A 19994-nucleotide genomic window follows, 5' to 3' on the forward strand; every position below is an offset into this window, starting at 1 on the left:
GAATACAACAAGAAAGACAAATACAAAAGCAAATGCAATCAAAGTAAACTACTTTATATGAATCTTTGCTTTGGAAGCTTACTTGTTGCTTTAGATAGCCTCTTGATGGTTGAAAATGGAGCAACATTTCACCTCTAACCCATCAAAATCCGATGCCTTCTCCAAATGAAATCCTACTTATACGGTTGTTGTTTGGGTTGTTTTTGCTTACCAATTGATTAGTCTTATTCACCAATCGATTGTCATGTTGGATTCGATCATTAACATGTAGAATAGATATTTTACTTGACCAATCAATTGCACCAATCGATTAGAAGCTCCCAATCGAACTGGCCAATCGATCATGAAGCCTTCTATTTGTTGGTCATAATCGATTGCACAAATTGATTATTTAACACCAATCGATTGATAGCCAACCCAAACCCTAAATATCGAGTTTAGGATTTACCAATCAAGTGGTAAACCTCACCAATCGATTAGTCATGCAGCAAACTCGAAATTTCGAGTTTAGGGTTTACCAATCAATTGGTGAACCTCATCAATCGATTACTAACCCTAATTTCAGCCTTTTCATGGTTGAATTTGAGTCTTGCCCATATCTGATTGACTTCAACCAACCCAGACTTTCTTTGCTCAATATCTAGTCATCGGTGCCCTGTTGAGAATTCTCGTTGCCCAACATTCGATCAACCTTGACCTATCAAGACTTTCTCTGTCCAACATCTAACCATCCGTGACCTGTTAGGACATCCCGTTGCCCAGTATTCGATCAACTTTGACTTACCGAACTTTCATAATCACTAAGTGTCTGGTCTTCCATGACCCACTTAGATTTTTCATCTCGTGCCAAGTGTCTGATCAACCGTGATCCACTTGGATTTTTTTCTGTGCCAAGTATCCGATCCTTCATGACCCACTTGGGCTTTTTCGATCACCAAGTGTCCGATCAACTGTGACCCACTTGGATTTCTTTTAGCAACTCTCTATTGGACTTTTGGTCACCAAGTGTTTGATCAACTGTAATCCACTTAAACTTTCCTCTTTGTGCCAAGTGTTCGGTTCTCCATGACCCACTTTGACTTTTTATCTCATGTCAAGTGTCTGGTCAACTGTGACCCATGCACTTGAAATTTTCTACCATCAAGTATCTAGTCAACCTTGACCTACTTGACATCTAACTAATGTATTATCAAACCTCGATATCCAAACTCGAGTCACCTCAAGCTTGGTCAAACTGATTAACCTTAACTTGAGATCGATTGCACCAGTAATCTCCTCCTTTTATGTTTGACATGTTAGTAGTAGCCCTAGAGCCAATTATGTGATGATTGACTAGGGACTTTTATATTATATTCTATTACTAATAAAGGCAAAGTTTTTTTGTTATTATACTTATTTTGTATTTGTACTAAATAACTAAGTATAATAATGTCCTTGGGTAGCTAGTTCTAATCTACATCATATCGATTGTTTGAATTGATAGTGAGATGATGTAGAGAACACTACTTTTAATCATTCCTAGTCAAGCATTAATATTTAGGGGCGATGTTAATGCGTCAAGACTAGCATGTGGGTCAACTGGATGACTTGATCTTACAAGTCATGGATATAAGATATCGAGTTGACACATGGGTATACATTAGAGAATGCATACTGAATTGATCCATCATGAAAAAGTTTCATGGATCGTTATATGAGTGTTATAAACTTTCTCATGTGACTATTGATATGAATAGTCCTTGGACCTGAAGCCACTATGAGTCCCTACATAAGAAGTTATGTACTTTGGTATCGTCAAACGTCACCCGTAACAAGGTGGACTATAAAGGCAATCACTAAGTATGTAACAAATTATGCGGAGGGATGTGAGTGATGTAGATGGGATCTATCCCTCCCATATAATGGGAGTGATATCTTGCGGCCTCTTAGTAGAGTAGGACCACGAAATACATGGTCATGCTCAAATGAGTCAATATGAGATATTGAACTCATTTGCTTGAGTGAGTCTACTTGGGGATCAAGAAAAATAAAAATTGATAAGAGGATGACACGATCTATACCTCATTGATCAATCTAGATATTGAGGATAGAATGATATGATCATACAATATCATAGTTACGAAGGTTATGTCGGATCTCGACATTCTTGTCACTTGGGTAGCAATGATGCATTGCTATCATTGCTTATGTTTCTAAAATGGATTTTTAAGACATTGCCAACGTTAAGAGAACCTATTGGGTCACACACAAATAACACTCTATTTGAAGATGAGTTCATTTTAGTTTGACTAAAGGAACAATTAAGCTCATTGGATGACATAAACTTGAGTTAGACTCAAGTTGGTTGAATTTGAGTTAGATTCAAATTAAACTAAGTTGGATTTTGATTCATCATACATGGTTAATGTGGATTAATCATACAATAAAGAAGAGGAAGTTACATTCATAAAAGTTATCATATATGATTAATAGAATTAATCATACATTTATGAAAGAATACCAAAAGTCTAAAAACCTTTGGTATTCATGGCATGAGTATAAAAGAGTTTTTCTTGCAAAAACTCTTGAATGGTTCATTTTTCTTGCCTTCCTCTTCCTGCTTGGCCGAGACTCTCAAGTTGGTTGCTAGCACAACCACAATTTTCTCCAAAATGTGAAAGAGTGTTAGTGTGGATACGCATAGAGACACGTACACTTGAACGTGCAAGAGATCCGACATACCTTGGACGAGCAGGATAAGTGAAGGGCACGCAACAAAAGTAAATCCTATTAGATAGGATTTTATAGATCTAAATTTGTACGGATTTTTCTCATGGATCACTCGAGGGATCCTATTTTTCGTTGCAAATTTTTATTTTGTCGCATAGGATTTCCAACATGGCAATATATTAAAATTAGGTCAACTCATTAGCCCAACTTCCTACTTAATCCTTCTTTAATTTCACACTCAACTTAACTTGTCTAAAATTTTCCAATCTTCTTTTGAAGGACATAAATAATAGTTATAAAACCGTCATGAAGATCATATCAATATTTGAGATTTCAAATATGCTTTGGTGTTAGAATGAGTCTGACGAGAGGGTCCTATATATTAGCATGAATAAATGGAGGGGTATTTTAAAAAAGAGGTATATAATTTAGTAAATTTTAAAAAGTGTAGTACGTGATTTAAATATTTATAAAATTTAAGTGTGTGGTTTAATAAAATATTAATAATAAAGTTTTAACTATAAGCCTAACCCGCTCCCTTGGCCCTAACCCTAAACCCTCTCGCCGCCGTGCCCTTCTCTACCGCTCTCTCTCTCGTCCCTCCCTCGCCGCACGCTGCACGCCGCACGCCGCACGCCGCCGTGCCCTCCTCTCCCTCTGTCTCTCTCGTTCATCTCTCGCCAGACGCCGCCTTCAGATAGAAGAAATGCCAAAAAAGGGTAGAGCAGTAGGTATGGATGAGCCTACTATTGCCGAGAAGCTTTCAAGCCTAGAGATGGTTAATGAAGAGAAATTAGAGAACAAAACCATCTCCGAACCAGCTGCGACCGTGGATCCCCCAAGGGCAGACTCCTTGCATGTTTTGTTAAGGCAAGCACTACGTGCCGATGATCGTTCATTGTTATTGGAGTGCCTACGCGAAAAAGATGAGAAGGTACAATTTATTTTGTCTGTATTCTCCTGATCTTTGACGCTGCTACTCTATTTTTGACTGTTTAATTAGGAAGTGATTTATTATATACTCCTGAATTGAGGCAGTCGTCGCTAATTCTCAGATTTAGCCGCTCTTGCCTAAAAGACATAATTCCAAACTGAATCCAGAAGCTAAAAGCTCTTGACTTAGTTAATTTCAAAAATATAACTTTAAGCTTGTATAATCATTATATATGCTACTAGGCGTTCTTGTGATTCAGATCGTTTAGACCAGCTTGTTTTATTATCATTAGTTTATGGAACATATGATGATTTAGTTCGTTCATATGCGTTTCTGGAATATCTAATTCTTGCAGGTTATTGCCAAATCGATATCACATCTAAATCCTGCCAGTGTTGCCAAACTTTTGGAGCACCTCTCATTGATGGCAGATTCAAGGTAGTTTTCTTATCATTCTTTATTTTGTTGGATGATATAAAAGTCGCATGAGAAATCTGTTAGATTTAACGTAAACAAATGGCCTCATTCATTTTTCTCTAGTATAATCCTCCAAGATGAATTCTGTGATTCTCATTAGAGAATAGGACATTGAAAAGTTATCTTTGTAAAAGGCTAAAAACACCGCTTTATTTATCTTATTTTTCATTTGTGTATGCACTTAGCCTGATGCATTAGCTTATCGAAAAAATTACTTAGTTGATGAGCTTACCCATTAAGGCATTACTCTAAACATAATATATTAAAAATTAAAGCAAAAAACATTATAAAAAAAAATTGATTAAAAAATTCATCAAAAAAAGATTCACAATCTGAACTTTGATTTGACAATCTTGATTGTGGTCACTGCTCCATTGCAACATGGGAAACATATCTTCAAAGAAGTCACAACTTTAGTATATGCAAAGCTAAAACATTTTTTGGCAATCCCAAAATCCCACATTTGTGGGAGCTTTGTCTGCTCAAATTATTGTTTCTTAAAATAAATTGAAATATTTACCTTGAATATTGTGGACAATTCGATCAAAAGACATCATATATACTCACATTAACAACCACATCATCTTTCATTCTTCCACCTCAGTTGACTTCTTATGATTGCAGGGGTGCAGTAATGTTCTGTGTACTTGTATGGATTAGAACTTTGCTTTGTCATCAAACAAGCAGCATAATGCTACAAGAATCATCTCTTCGCACCCTCAATTCTTTGTACCTGGTAATGTTGACGTATTTACTGTTTTATAGGGATATCACTCATATCAATTCTTAGTTTTCTGAATTTTAGTATTTTGTCATGTGTTACTTGCATTTTTTTTCTTTGAAGAGGTCTTTCTTAGAGGTGAAATACACATAAATTCCATCTGAAATATGTTAGTTTCTGTAGGAAAAATATAACAAAATAGCACCTGCTATTTATTCACTTCTTTATTTGATTTTAAGAATTCTTAGTATCTTGCACATTGCATCTTGCTATGGTTGGATTTTCTTTTCACTTTTAGACATGCACCTCAATCTTGTTTTATGGTCAAATTATTCTTGCAGCTACTTGAATCAAGGACCTCAACATATGGGTCAGCTGTCCAATTATCATCTTCTTTGGATCGCGTGTTTTTTAATGTGAGTTGAGTTCATATAGTTATTCTTCAGTGAACGCTACTCTACTTATCCTGGTCTCCAATCATGCTTTCCGACTGCAGAATGCCGATGATGAAACTGATGATGAAGGCGCCGAGCAACCTGAACCTATTATATATGAGAACAGTGATGACGAAGAATCAGAAGATGCAATTGACGCTGAGGAGGAAGAAGGTTCTGATTCTGAAGGCTTAGGAGATGTCACTGATGCTCATGAGTCTGATGAGAGCGATGTCATGCAAGAATGATATAGAAATTGCTTTTTATACACTTAAGCTCCTCAACCTTGAACCATGGTGCAACTTTAGATAGATGGTAGGCTGAAGCTATAGCATCAAATCCAGGTGAAATTCAATCTTATTTGTTTTGTTATCGATCTCGGTGGTCAAATTTGTACCTCGAACATTGTTTCTACGCTGTATGCATTGTCTAAACAGAAAGGAGAGCAGTGCATTCCTCCCCAAGAAAGATAAGCTATGACTCACTGTCTTGTTGCTGGACAATTGTATTATTTCTTCATGTTTAAATAGGTTTAGATTTTAGTTAGAACGTATTGTTACTTGTTGATTTGCAAAAAATTTAATTGAAAATAATATGATATAATATTTTAGATAAATTTGTACTAGCTCTATGTTCAAAAATAATTAAAGTTTAAAATTCATTTTGATTTTTTATATTTATTTGATGGACAGAATAGAAATTTGATCGTCCATCTTAAAATTAAAACTAATCCGTGTAAATTAGATATCTAATATTAAAAAAAAACCACCGAAGGCTATTCATTTTAATAACAAAAAATATGGGGGATAATTGTAATTTTAGAAATTGGAATATTGGAAAAATCTGTGAAACTTCTGGGGTAAAACGAAAATTTTCCCAAGCCTAGAAAACCCTTCGCCGCTTCTCCCACCGACTTGGAGTTGGATTCCGTTGGAAGCCCTCGATCAGCATGCGGCGGACCGCTTCATCTCTCCTTCTCAAATCCCTCGCCGCCTTCTCCACCGAAACCCTCAACCGCCGACCGATTCCCCTCCCGCTCCCTTTCCCTTCGGCCGTCCCAGCTAGATGGCGCCCGCTTCTCTCGAATCACGGTCGTCTCGGCTTCTCCACCGGCGGAGCGGCGGTCGATTACCTCAAGGAAGTGGACGAGATAAACTTAAAGTTTGCGGAGGCCAGGGAGGAGATCGAAGCCGCTATGGAGTCGAAGGAGACGATTTACTTCGACGAGGAGGCGGAGTGCGCCCGCGAGGCGGTAAAGACGGTGCTGGACCAGTTCGAGGGGCTTCTGGGTAGGCTTCCGGAGAAAGACCAGACGGCGCTGAAAAGGTCTATGGGCCTTAAGATCGAGCAGCTGAAGGCGGAGCTCAAACAGCTGGATGATGAGTGATTCTAGAGGTGAGTCTTCTTCTTCTTCTTCTTCACTTTGTCAGATCTGTCTTTGTTTGAAATCTACTTTTTCATCAGTTAAATTCTGTTCTCGCATTCACTGCGTTAAACATTCAATTCCATCGGATTAAATTGCAATAATATATGGATCCTTCCCAGACCCAGTGGATCAGGTTTGTGTTGTCGTTGTTGTACTCTTGTGCCTTACTGAGGGGGATGGTGGTTTTGAAAGGATAAATGTGTAAACCTTTGTATGCTCTAGCTGAATTCTGAACAATTTGCATTTGTAGAAAAGGAAGTAGAGATTGGAGTTGAATGATAAAAATATCCCTAGAGATTAAACTAGAATACTTTGACTCTGTCATGTCAAGTTTTTTCTCATCAAGTTATTTTCTCTACATTCATCTTGGAGTGTTATTGATATCTATGACATTCCTATTCTCTTTGATCACTGTAGTTGCTTTGGTTCTTAGACCTTATTGTAAATAATATCTGATACAATGAAAGTTAATATACTCTGAAGGCAATTTGTGATATCCTCACGCTTGTCAATATTTGCATTTTTCACATAGTTATGCATGTAGCCATGTACATATATACTTAATATCTTGCTATTGGTTTAAGTTAATAGTCTAGGTTTGTTTCAAGTAAAGACTTTTCGAGAATCGATGATTTGTTGAAGAAATTAACTAATCACTTCAGTTGATGTGAGTGGCAATCATCGATTGGACAAAAACAATTGTATACTTCTATGGTGCTTATAAAAAGACTAGATTTGGCACAGTATATGTAACAGAGCTACATTAGTTCACAAATAGCCACACTCATTTTGATGGGATTGGATTAGTTTTGATACCAGGGCTTAGTGAAGTGACTATTGGCAATAAACTTGTATCATCATAGCAAACACACACTAAACATGAGAATGCAAAGAGATTTACTTGGAAATGTTTACCATTGATGTATCAAGGAGAAAAAACATGGGAGAGAAGGAACCGCTATTTGAATTTGAAAAATTTCATATTAATTTTCTCCATAATCATCTTGGATGAAATATGAATTATCAGATAAGCTATTAGATTAGAACCAAACAACAATACATAAATCTAGAGCCCATTGTTGTTGTGAATATTGGTAGCACAACCAGATTAGGTTAACAATGTTAAAATTTTCCTCTTTGTGAATATGTCACAAAACTCTTATCCTTGCTCGAGGACCACTACAAGCACTCTGATGTCCTCTTTTCAATTTCTAGGTGGCTTCAAGGTTCTAGATTGTTGTGCAGACATATCTTCATCATAGAACTCTTTAAAACTTTTAATGCATTCTTGTTTTAGTGTACACTTCTAATGCTCTAGTCAACCTCTACAAGCCTCTAACTTATATTATCTGGTCGTCTTTCCCAAAAGTTTGGTGAATCATCTTCATACATTTAGCACTAACTATTGCATATGTTTTGTACAGGGTGCATCATAGTTTTCCTTTTGCTACCACTATTGATGATTTTCTCAGTTTCTGTTCTTTGCGATCTTAAAAAACTCTATTAGTCCGAAGAAATGTAATACACCTTGTATTTGTCTGAATTTGCATATCATTATTTCCAATAATCTTGGAGAGAGATTCATTTGTCCAAAGCCTCTAGGGTCTAGGTGCATGCTCAGTGAAATGCTTCTTTTTCGTGTCTTTGATCTTTTGCTTATCATTTGAAGCTTACTATTTTTTCTTTGGTTTAGCTTCACTTCATGCTCTTTATGACAAGCTTGCTCATCAAATTCACCTCCAATCGACTAGAATCAACATCCAATCATTACATTTAGTTGACTCCTCAATCGATTGACATATTTTAGTCGATTGGTTTTAGTGGGTGCTCCCCCCTCCACTTGAAGTCCCAAGACTGAGTTAAGTCAGTAAACTATGACTTGAGACAAGTTGTACTCTGGTCAAAAGCTTCATATCAAACCACTAGATAGCCTACCCCATACCTAATTAAACACTTTATTTATTTACAATGATGTTGCTCAATCACCTAATGTTTGGCACTCTAGTTCACCTTTTGTTAGGTTTTTGGTCCATCAATTGCATCAAGCTCCTTGAGCTCGAGTCCACCTCTTTTGAGATCACCAAACCATCGAGCACACGAACTATGCAATCACAATTGCAACCACTCATTGCTTCATGACATACAGTCTACCTCATGTTAGGCCTTTGGTTCTTCAAATGCACCAAAATCTTCTAGTTTGCTCTATGCTATCCGATCCAACTCGACCACATTGAGTCAACTAACTCCGACGAGGTCCACATGCATTATTTTAAGTCATTGCACACTTGATGCACATATTAATAACACATACAAAGTTTAACTTCTTATTGCCAAATATATCAAAATAACTTAGTCGAATTGGCTGCATTCAAACATTATTTTCCCAACAACAATAACTTGCAAACTATTTAATATGATGGACTTGTTCAACGGAAGTAATAGAGTACAACAACAACGGAAGTAAAAGAAAAGTCACCAATTTTGTATGAAGAATTAAATGTAGTGACGAAATAAAACATTCCACAACCAATAAGCTCAAATAAGAAGTACAAGACCAGAATCATATAAGTTTGTAACACTTAAAAACTATTGAATCTTGTTTAGTCGAACCGATTTACTCGCTCGTTGAATGCATCAATGTGCTCTTTGGAGACGCACCTGGCTATCAGTCGGGCACCTTCAAAAGGCGCCGGTGCCTTGAGAAGAATGCAGGAAGCAATGTAGTCATTGTTGGTAAACGGACCACAATACATCGGAGCCCCCCATCCGTAGTCAACTTCGGAGAATCCCAGTTTAGTCCAATCTGAGACGTAAATGGTTTCGTAGTTGAATGTCATGCTGAAGGGATCGACTTCGAACTCATCATTAGCCCACTTCTGGACGTCGACTGCCATCTGGTCCTTGGCTTTCTTGATCAAGTCCACAATCTCGACGACCGACAAGGTATTAATCTTCCCACTCGTCGCTAAGACTTTCACCGGGAAGATTGAATTGCCATAGTAGCCTTTGTCGATCTTCAGAATATGGCGAGTGCTGGCGAAGAAACACATGCGGATATTGACATCAGGATCTGAGTAAATAGCCCTAGTGCGGCATTGCCAAACTTTGGCAATTATGATGTCAAAGGTCGAACACCATTTGCCATTGCTGTGCTCCATGTACTGTTTCTTTAGTTGGTTGATATAGTGCGTGGGGAAGTCGACTGCAGAGTACTCCAAGGCCAGCTTGGGCAAGTCAGGGAGAGGAGCAGGTTTGATCTTTGGATTGGGATAGCTATCCCTGTTCCACACAGGCTTGACGGTCGGCTCTGGTAGGCCTCGAGCAAGGTCACCAATGGCAGAAATGACCTGTGCTGATCCTAAGCCATCAGCAGATGCATGGTTGAACCTTAGACCGATGACGAACCCACCACATGTGAACTCAGTGACCTGTTGTTTAGATCTAACCTTATTCTTTCTTTTCAAAAGGAAAATCGAACAGAAAAGAGAGAACTTATTCAGCTAAATCTAGATGATACATTGAGACTCCAAGGTTGAACTTGGATGGACTTTGATTTAATTGAATTTCTACTTGCTTCCAGATCTAGAACGCACAGATCCGGATCTAGCAATAGATCAATTTGAGCAACAAAGAAGAAGCAGATCTATAGATCTAACAAGATTCAGGTCATACTGAGTCGAGGCTTACCTGAATCATCATCAAGGTGTTGGCGGGGCTCGTCTCCAGCTCGGTGTAGGGCAGGATGTCGTTCTGCCCGAGCATCATGGGGCGCTCCAGGTAATTGACGTCGGCGAGGCTGCAGTCGGCGGAGGCGGCCACGAACCAGACGCCCTCGCCAGTGCACTCGATCCGGGGCTCGCAGCCCTCGGGCTGCACGATCCTGCCGGCGATCGGGTAGTAGGGCACCAGCGCCCGGGCCAGCGCCTCGCGGATGACCCCAGCGGGGTCCTCGCCGTACTTGAAGATGTGGAGGGAGTCGACGAGGCCGCGGTGGGTCGGGTAGCGGCCGATCCAGTCGAGGGTCAGGGATCCCGGAGGCGTCGGCTCCGCAGGCCGGACGTAGCCCTCGGAGATCTTGGTGACGGTGAAGCCCATGGAGCAGCCGGAGGTTGGTGGCGGCCTTGACTTTCTTCTCGCTTCGCTTCGCGTGCGTCGCGTCTTACTTCGTTCTCATTATATAACGACTCGTATCGTATAATGCGATTAATTCAAATCGCCGAATTTTCCAACTAATTAATTAATGAATTCAATAAAATTTTGATTAAAAAATTGGAGAATTTTTATTTTGCATCCTATTTTGTTAATTTTCGTTAGATATTTTATTTTCATTTTATAAATTAGTAAATTAAAATGTAAATATAAAATATTATTTTAAAAAAATTTAAAAAATAATTTTTTATAATTCAAGTAGGATTATTTTTTTATCGAAGAAAATTAATTTATAATGTGCGTAGTAAGTTGAGAATCAAGTCACGTGGGACAAGGATGGTTGGAAAAAGAGAATCGAGCTCAATATTGTAAAAAAATTAATATTTAAATTTAAAAAATATGCCATATATGATATTCAAATTCCACTCAAATTTTAAAAACATAAATAATTTTAATTTGAACTCGATTTAAAATAAAATTAAAATTCAGTTTAAATTGTCTAAATTTTAATTCGAGCAAACTAAAATTATAACTCAAAATAATTCAAATTTGAATTATTTAAAATGAAATTAGTTGTTTATCTCGTAAATGACTTTTGAACTATTAAATAAAATATTATAAATTTAATTTAAATTTAAAAATTTTAAATATGAAATAAATATTTTTCAAACAGGTCTCAAAAGCTCACAAACTGCTTGATTCGTTTGCCCCTAGTTGAGTAATGACTTTGGATGGAAGAAATTGACAACGACGGAGAGGACTTATCGCCTTATCGGCCTGCCCTAAACCTAGATCGACTCCATATCCCTAAAGCAGTTTAATAAGATATGCCCTAACTCACTGTACGTTCGATCCCTTTATCTTTCTCATAATTTGAAGTGCTGTGTTGTTGGCTTTAAATATTTTAAAAACCAATTTTTAAATATATATAAATTCTATTCCATATTTATCTGATAGATAAATCAAATTATATACCACCTACTAGTTGCTTCTTCATCAACTAGATATATAATAAGACAAATAAAAAAAGCACCCTAATTATGATAACTGTGAGAGCACTCCTGCTTTTAAAAATATTAAAATAGCGCTCATATTTTGAAAGTATCTTTATTTCAACATTCTTATAACGAGCAAAACAACTGCTACAACATATAACATTAAATTATTTTTTAATTTGATTTCATAAAAATATTATATATAGAACACTTTTATATCAAATTTTTTTTACTAACTCATTCAATATTAAATTTTTTTACTAATTCAATCATTATTAGGATTAGAATTCAAATCTTAATAGGATGAATATTATGTAAAGTCAATTTTTAAATAGGTATAAGTTGTATTTTAAATTAGAGAAATGATACACTATATGAAAACGCAGCATGATACACTACACTACATGGATGTGGGATGCAGCATGATGCACTATACTACATCGATGTGGGACGCAGCATGATGCACTACACTACATGGATGTGGGACCCAGATCTATAGTGTATTATGTTGTATTTTTCTATAGTATATCATTTCTCTTTAAATTAATCGGATAAAATCTAGATGTCTGAATTATAAATAAAAAAATAGTCATTTACGTCATGGCAGCCCTACCTGCTACTGACACATCTACCACCACTCTCTCCTTTCCATGCCACTCTTCAACACCTAAATCAAAGTCCAACCTATGCCTGCCTTGTACTGTAGTGAGCGAAGTGTAAGCTAGGGCTGGGTCAGGTGCCATTGTTAATAGTTGAGAGTAACAGTGACAGTGGCTCAAAGATAGAACCTGTCTCTTTGCAGGCCAACCTCTTGCCATAATTTAAGGGCAAACCCCCAAGTTAGGGTATCTCTATGTTGAAATATTATGCACTGAAGTTGACTTCCAGGGTGCTTAGCACATGAGCCTACATGAATTGAATGGACAGGCCAACAACAAGAGATGTGGGTAGCATCCACTCTAAGGAAAGCTAAGACCTTGTCATAACCTTGTGATCCTTATTCTGCCTAGCTACACATGATTGCTGACAGTCTTCTGATGAATTGTGGCATAAAAGACATGTAAAAAGAAAGACCTAATGACAATTGACAGAAACCAAGGGGAAAAAAATGTAATTAATAGTAGCTCAGCAGGTAAAAGACAACAGTGTCATGAGTCAATGACAGATATGCGCATCTACTTGTTGTTTGTATCAATGATCAAGATCATGATTCTTGCTTCACTTTAATTCTAGACAATAATCTAACAGGATGCTTGCAGCAGTTAAGATTGCAAAACCACTTCACAATTGATAGCAGTAAGAGAAAGCTGGTAGATCCCAAAAGTTGTATGCTTGGCCAAATGCAAAAAAGAACCACTGAGATTGATGGCAGTGCTCAATTGTGGTGTGCAGTGTGTTCGAGGCACTGAAGAAATAGATGTGAGTCCTACTACCACTTCCTAGTTCTATAGAACAACCAAAGAGACCTTTGTTTTTCTCTCTAGAACTTAATACTCCAATTGCTTCCTCACTCTGTATGTTCAATCCTCCTCTCTGAACTAAACACTAGCACATCATTCATCCATGGTTCCCATCAATTGTGCTTCACATTATTCTACCACTTGTGATTTCAATTTTCATACATGTGAGTTGGATTCAAAAGCATGAACAAATGCATTGCTTTTTCAACCTTCATTGTGAGTTATGACTACAACAGCCCTAAATCGATACAATCGAACGAGCAACATACGACAAGGTAATGAAGATCACAATTTAACAGGAAATTAGGGAATAATTTATGCACTTATCTTCGATCAAGGCCGACGGCTGAGCGAGGCCAAGGATCCGGGCCGAGGGAGGCAGACCGTCGCGTCCGCTACGGCGCACGTCGCCTTGCAGGATCCGTAGAAACCGAAGATCCGGAAGCGATCGGCGACGGGTGCGGCCGATCGCCGCGGGACGGAAAGGTGATCGTCATCCATGAGGCCCTTGGCACAAAGCGCGAGGGCGGCCGCAAAGGGATCGAAGGGGGCTTCCGCGCCCCGCGAGGAACAGGCGGCGGCGGAGCGCTTCTTGCGAAGCGTTGGGAGGTCGGAATGGGAGCGGATCAGGGGCGGGAGTGGGAGGAGTGGATTGGCGACGGAAGACTCCGGGGATGATGTGTCCTTGGGGATGCCGGGGCTCTGCTCCCAGGAGAATGGGACGGCGGAGGACGGAGGCGCCGGAGACGCTGAGCTGGGGAATCGCCGGGAGCGGGGGCGGGGAAGGGAGGAAATGTGCGAGGAAAGGGAATCGTCCTTCGATCTTCCGTCGGTGGTCTTCGGCGAGGCCGGCGGCGCTCCCTCCATCGCCATCGTCATTTTTGTGGCGGAGAGATCGCTATTTATAGGACTTCCACCGACAAATTCGAAATTTAATTTCGATTGAGAAGTAACAGGACGAAATTATTGACTTCAATAAAATAAAATAATTTATTAAAATATTATTCTATCTTAAATTTTATATTTAAATTATTTATTTTGATTAAAACTATTATAATTAGAACAGATAAAAATACTACAATGTGAAAGTCACTTTAATTAATTTTAAAATAATTTTATTTAATATTAAATTAGTTTTAGCTAATGTTGAACTATTGTTTAGTTTTAGTCAAAACTATAACTATTATAATAATATTGAAATAAGGATATTTATTATCTTTACTTTAGTGTTAAAACTAATTTAAATTAACTATTTTTTTATAAAAAAACTAAGCTTATTTTCTTAATTCAATAAATCTATGGCACTCGCATTATGCATATAAGACTATTACATGTAAAAACCAAAATAACAATTAAAATAATTTTTATTCACATAATAACCAAATATCTTTTAAATTTATTTTTTAAAAAATTTGCATTAAAAAAAAAAAAGAAGAAGAAGAAGAATATTACTATCACAGCACACGAATTAACAACGTCAAGTGAGTTTTTCTTTTACTGTCCTCGCATCGATCTCAAGGAGGAGGAGGAGGAGGTGCAGAAGCGGCGGGGTGTGGAAGCTTCCGTCGAACGGAGACGGCGACCTTTTGGCCGAGACGGCAGTAATTCCCGAAGCTGCACACGAAGTAATGCACGCCTTCTTCGTTTAATCTCGCCGTCGCAGGACCCTCCGGGAAAGACCGGAAGGGATTCTCCGCGGTGCAGTCGTCGAACTCCCGCCTGGAGACCTGGACGACGTCGTAAAACCCCACCTCGAATCTGAACGCTGGCCGGGAAATTAAATCAAAGACAGGTTCAGAGAAAAGAGAGATGGAGAGAGCCAGAGAGAGAGATGAGTTACTCAAGGAATCGCCGACGGCGAAGGACCGGTTCTCGGCCCAGCGGATGTAGAAATCGTCGCTCGTGGGAATCGACCAAATGGAGTCGCCGACGAGATGAGGAACGGCGGCAGCGGCGAAGAAGCAGCGGCCGGCGAGGAGAAGGCCCAGCGCTCGGACGATCGAGTGGGGTGCCGCCCACATCGTGCGCGTGGCGATGGCTTGTGTGTTCATGGGGCTGAAACTCAACGAAAAGTTTAGGGTTTCTTTCCCTCTTAAAACCAACTTTTCAACTGCTCGTAACTACTCGAGTAACACATGCACATCTTTTCTGAGGAGAGCATTGAAAGATAGAAGCACTGCAGATTTGTCTGTAAATTAAGTGTGTAGAAGAAGATTACAAGTTGATTCAGGAAATTAAATCTGGACGTAACATCAAAGCCCATCTATAATTAACTCTTTATGGCTGCTTCCACAAGGCCACTATACAATTGAATGAAGAATTAAGCATAGATGTAAGATACTGATATAGTCCAACACCAGCACAAATTCAAAGAAGAAATTACCTATATATATATCTTTGTGAGCTGAAGCCAAATTTGCATAGTTGATATGATATTCACAGCTCGTAGGTAATCCTGAATATAATTGCTTCAGTAACTCTACCAATCTCCTTAAATGGGTGGATTCCTGTTGTAACTGACAAAGTTATTGCCTTATAGAATGATGAAGCAACACTAGCTCGATCGTCATGTTGCTGCATGATTGTATGAAGGGAAGTTTCATTAAGGAACAAAAATAAAAACTATCCACACAATTTATGTGAAAAGTATGACATACTCGTTGATTTATGAATTTTTGATATTAACATTAATTCTATCGGTTGTGATTGACTAAAGATAGACGGTGTAAAACGACTATAATGATTAAATGAATGATGAAGACTATCAAGAAGAACTATTATAAAATAATGATCTTATAATGTTTTATGATTATAAAATTTTATATTTTATTTTATTTTATTAATTATATTATATTATTATTATATTGAATTAGAATCTTAATTTCACCGTAGAGAATAAAGTAATTAATGCGGTAAAAAGTCATATATTGACTCTGAACGTTCCACATGATTGGCCCCACAATCATATATAGAGAGAGATAATAAAGAAACTGAAACAGATCCTATGTGGGAAGATATGATCACACGATTTTATTATGATTCAACCCTTGTCTATTATTGGTAATTTTATCATGTGATGGCGGACTCCATCAACTATGCAAGGCGAGAATAAAATAGTTAATGAATATTGTGGGTCATTGGTAATGATTGTTGGAATTGAGGAGAGAATGGAGCTCAAAATATAAAAATATTAATATTCAAACTTGAAAAATATATATTATATGTAATAATTCAAATTTCGATCCAAGTTTAAAAATCTAAATAATTTTGACTTGAATTCAGTTTAAAATAAAATTAAAATTCGGTTACGTTGTTTGAACTGTAATTCAAGTAAAATAGAATTATAATTCAAAATAGCTTAAATTTGAGTTTAATTTGAATTATTCAAAATGTAATTAGAATATGATTCTTAAATAATCGAATTAAATATTATAGATTTAAATTTAATTTAAATTAAAGAATTTTAAATATGAAATATATATTTTTCAAATGGGCCTCGAAAGCTCACGAGCCTGCTTGATTTGTTTGTCCCTAGTTGATTGGTGACTTTGGACGAAAGAAATTGAGGATTATGGAGGGGAATCGATGGGCCTTATTGATCTGTCCTAGATCTAGATCAACTTTCCAGATAGATAGCCCATTTTCTCAAAACGGTTTAATGAGATCTGATAACTCATTCAACTTGATTAATGATATTTGCTAGTTGCATAATTACAGCTGTGATTGATACGTGGGGGACGGTCGATCTGTCAAAAACTATCATTGGGTAAGTATACATAAGTTGTGTTCTATATTTATTCAATTTATTCAATTGACGAATTAATGAAGAAGAGGATCGTCTATATATTATTAAAATAAAATATTTTTTATTTATAACTTAAATGCACCTATATTTTTTTCCCCACATCTTAAGTCTATTTTTTTCAATAGTACCTCTCACTCAAAATTTACAAATCAATTTATGATGATATTTTCAAAATATTATATTATTACCACCTACACTGCTGCTTCTTCATCAACTACATTAAAATTAAAAGATGGATTATCAGAATTGTCAATAGCGCTCCTCCTTTTTAAAACATTAAAATAGCGCTTTTATTCTGAAAATATATTTATTCCAACACTCTTCTTTACGTGTAAAATTAAATTATTTTTTATTTAATTTATTCAAAAATATTATATATAGAATTTCTTATATTATTTTTTAAATATAATTAATCAATATTGTTTAATCTTGTCAAAATCATTTTAAAATATCAAAATCACTATAAAAGAGATACATCACCTAACTGTTACAATAATTAAATTATAGTTAGTTAATTAATTAATAATATATATCTTCTAATTATTTTTTCATTTTTTTTCTCCTAAATAATATGCACCTCACAAAGTTGAGCTTGGTTTCCATAGCATTGGCAAAGAGCACATGAAGTTGTCCCATTTAGTATAGTGATAAAATATTTTTAGAGAAATAAATAAGAGGATCAGAATTTAGAAGACTTCAATCTATAATTTTTTTATTTACTTTTTTATAAATAGTTATAGTTAAGACGATGGAATTTACTTGATAGATAAATCAAAGAGAAAGCAACCACTTTCTAGGATTAATCATCAGACAAAACTTCGGATTATAAAAAAAATAAAAGCATTATCATTTATCACATGGTAGCCCTACCTGCTATGACACATCTCAATTGCGTTTGTATTGTCACTGTCACTGTCACTGCCACTGGAGATCCCTATGACAGAATGCTACTACTCTCTTCTTACCACTCTTCAACACCTAGATCAAAGCCGACTGTGAACCATATGTCTTCCTTTTACTTCGGTGAGATCTGATGGGTAATTATTCAAGAAGAGGGAAGTGTGAGCTAAGGCTGGCTCAGGTTCTTGTGGAATTGGTGCCGTTGTTAATAGTAGAGAGTAATAGTGATAGTGGCTAAGGATAGAACCAGTCTCTTTGCAGGCTAACCTCTTGCCATAGTTTTCAGGGCAAACCCTAGTTCGAAGGAAATTATCTCTCTATGTTGAAATATTACAGATTCCACCTTAGTACAGTAATGTTGAAACATTATGTACTGAAGTTGACTTCTAGGATGCATGTTTAGCACATGAGCCTACATGAATTGAATGGACAGGCCAACAACTCAAGATGTGGGTAGCATCCAATCCAAGGAAAGCTAAGACCTTGTCATAACCTTGTGATCCTTATTCTGCCAAGCTATATATGATTGCTGACAGTCTTCTAATGAATTATGGCATACAAGAGATGTACAGAGAAAGACCTAATGACAATTGACAGAAACCAAGAAAAAAATAATAATAGTAACTCAACAATTAAAAGACAATCATGCTGAAGTCAAGAAGAACAACAGTGTTCAATTAGTCATTGACAGCTGTGCATCTACTTGTTGATTGTATCAATGATGAAGATCATGATTCTTGCTTCACTTTAATTCTAGACAATAATCTAACAGGATGCTTGCAGCGGTTAAGATTGCAAAATAATTAACTTCACAATTGATAGCAGTAAGAGAAAGGTGTAAAGAAGAGACCAAAAGGATTTAATTAGAGATAGATCCCAAAAGTTGTATGCTTGGCCAGTTGCAAAAAAGAACCACTGAGATTGATGGCAGTGCTCAATTGTGATGTGCAGTATGTTAGTGGCACTGAAGAAATAGATTTGAGTCCTACTGCCACTTCCTAGTTCTATAGAACAACCAAAGAGACCTTTGTTTCTCTCTAGAACAGAATACTCCAATTGCTTCCTCACTCTGTATGTTCAATCCTCCTCTCTGAACTAAACACTAGCACATCATTTATCCATGGTTCCCATCGATTGTGCTTCACATTATTCTACCACTTGTGATTTCAAATTTCATACATGTGACTTGGATTCAAAAGCATGAACAAATGCATTACTTTTTCAACCTTCATTGTGAGTTATGACTACAGCAGCCCTAAATCGATACAATCGAACAATCAACAGACGACAAGGTAATGAAGATCACAATTTAACAGGAAATTAGGGAATAGTTTATGCACTTATCTTAGATCAAGGCCGACGGCTGAGCAAGGCCAAGGATCCGGGACGAGGGAAGCAGACGCACGTCGCATTGCAGGATCCGTAGAAATCGAAGATCTTGAAGCGATCGGCGACGCTTGCGGCCGATCGCCGCGGGACGGAAAGGTGATCGTCATCCATGAGGCCCTCGGCGCAAAGCGCGAGGGCGGCCTCAAAGGGATCAGAGGGCGCTTCCGCGCCCCGCGAGGAACAGGCGCCGGCGGAGCGCTTCTTGCGGGCCGTGGGGAGGTCGGAGTGGGAGCGGATCAGAGGCGGGAGGGGGAGGAGTGGATTGGAGGCGGAAGACTCCGGGGATGATGTGTCCTTGGGGATGCCAGGGCTCTGCTCCCAGGAGAATGGGACGGCGGAGGAGGGAGGCGCCGGAGACACAGAGCTGGGGAATCGCCGGGAGCGGGGGCGGTAGGAAATGTGCGAGGAGAGGGAATTGTCCTTCGATCCTCTGTCGGTGGTCTTCGGCGAGTCCGGCGGCGCCCCCTCCATCGCCGTCGTCATCGCACATTATTGTTGCGGAGAGATATTTATTTATAGGGCTGGCCTTCCACCGACAAATTCGAAATTTAATTTCGATTGAGAAGTAACAAGACGAAATTATTGACTTAAATAA

At 37.8% G+C, this 19994-nt stretch overlaps 5 protein-coding genes across 6 annotated transcripts; 2 read left to right on the top strand and 3 right to left on the bottom strand.

Moving 5' to 3' along the window:
* The first annotated feature begins 3291 nt into the window (after positions 1-3291).
* On the top strand, positions 3292-5768 carry LOC141819833 (uncharacterized). The gene is made up of 5 exons (XM_074707090.1): positions 3292-3643; positions 3999-4081; positions 4745-4856; positions 5183-5257; positions 5338-5768. Exons 1-5 carry the CDS (start codon positions 3416-3418, stop codon positions 5521-5523), a joined length of 684 nt encoding a protein of 227 aa, XP_074563191.1. The 5' UTR covers positions 3292-3415; the 3' UTR covers positions 5524-5768.
* A 432-nt stretch (positions 5769-6200) lies between these two features.
* Positions 6201-7009, top strand: LOC141819838 (embryogenesis-like protein). 2 transcript variants are annotated; one of them, XM_074707094.1, is made up of 2 exons: positions 6201-6670; positions 6740-7009. In XM_074707094.1, exon 1 carries the CDS (start codon positions 6225-6227, stop codon positions 6660-6662), a length of 438 nt encoding a protein of 145 aa, XP_074563195.1. In that variant the 5' UTR covers positions 6201-6224; the 3' UTR covers positions 6663-6670; positions 6740-7009. The 2 variants fall into 2 exon arrangements, with proteins under 2 accessions (XP_074563195.1, XP_074563196.1); XM_074707095.1 differs by having other exon boundaries at positions 6827-7009.
* A 2027-nt stretch (positions 7010-9036) lies between these two features.
* LOC141819716 (acyl transferase 9-like) lies at positions 9037-10862 on the bottom strand. Its single transcript, XM_074706965.1, has 2 exons — positions 10389-10862; positions 9037-10129 (listed from the first exon to the last, which is right to left on the bottom strand). Exons 1-2 carry the CDS (start codon positions 10794-10796, stop codon positions 9302-9304), a joined length of 1236 nt encoding a protein of 411 aa, XP_074563066.1. The 5' UTR covers positions 10797-10862; the 3' UTR covers positions 9037-9301.
* Positions 10863-14819: 3957 nt separating this feature from the next.
* LOC141819719 (umecyanin-like) lies at positions 14820-15326 on the bottom strand. Its single transcript, XM_074706968.1, has 2 exons — positions 15146-15326; positions 14820-15070 (listed from the first exon to the last, which is right to left on the bottom strand). Exons 1-2 carry the CDS (start codon positions 15324-15326, stop codon positions 14820-14822), a joined length of 432 nt encoding a protein of 143 aa, XP_074563069.1.
* Positions 15327-19201: 3875 nt separating this feature from the next.
* On the bottom strand, positions 19202-19882 carry LOC141819720 (uncharacterized). Its single transcript, XM_074706969.1, has one exon. It carries the CDS (start codon positions 19880-19882, stop codon positions 19361-19363), a length of 522 nt encoding a protein of 173 aa, XP_074563070.1. The 3' UTR covers positions 19202-19360.
* Positions 19883-19994: the final 112 nt, after the last annotated feature.

Source organism: Curcuma longa, unplaced genomic scaffold, assembly GCF_044706935.1.
Source record: "Curcuma longa cultivar G26 ecotype Majalengka, Jawa Barat unplaced genomic scaffold, ITB_CL_G26_1.1 utg18532_np1212_1030455_RagTag, whole genome shotgun sequence".
Lineage (NCBI taxonomy): Eukaryota > Viridiplantae > Streptophyta > Magnoliopsida > Zingiberales > Zingiberaceae > Curcuma > Curcuma longa.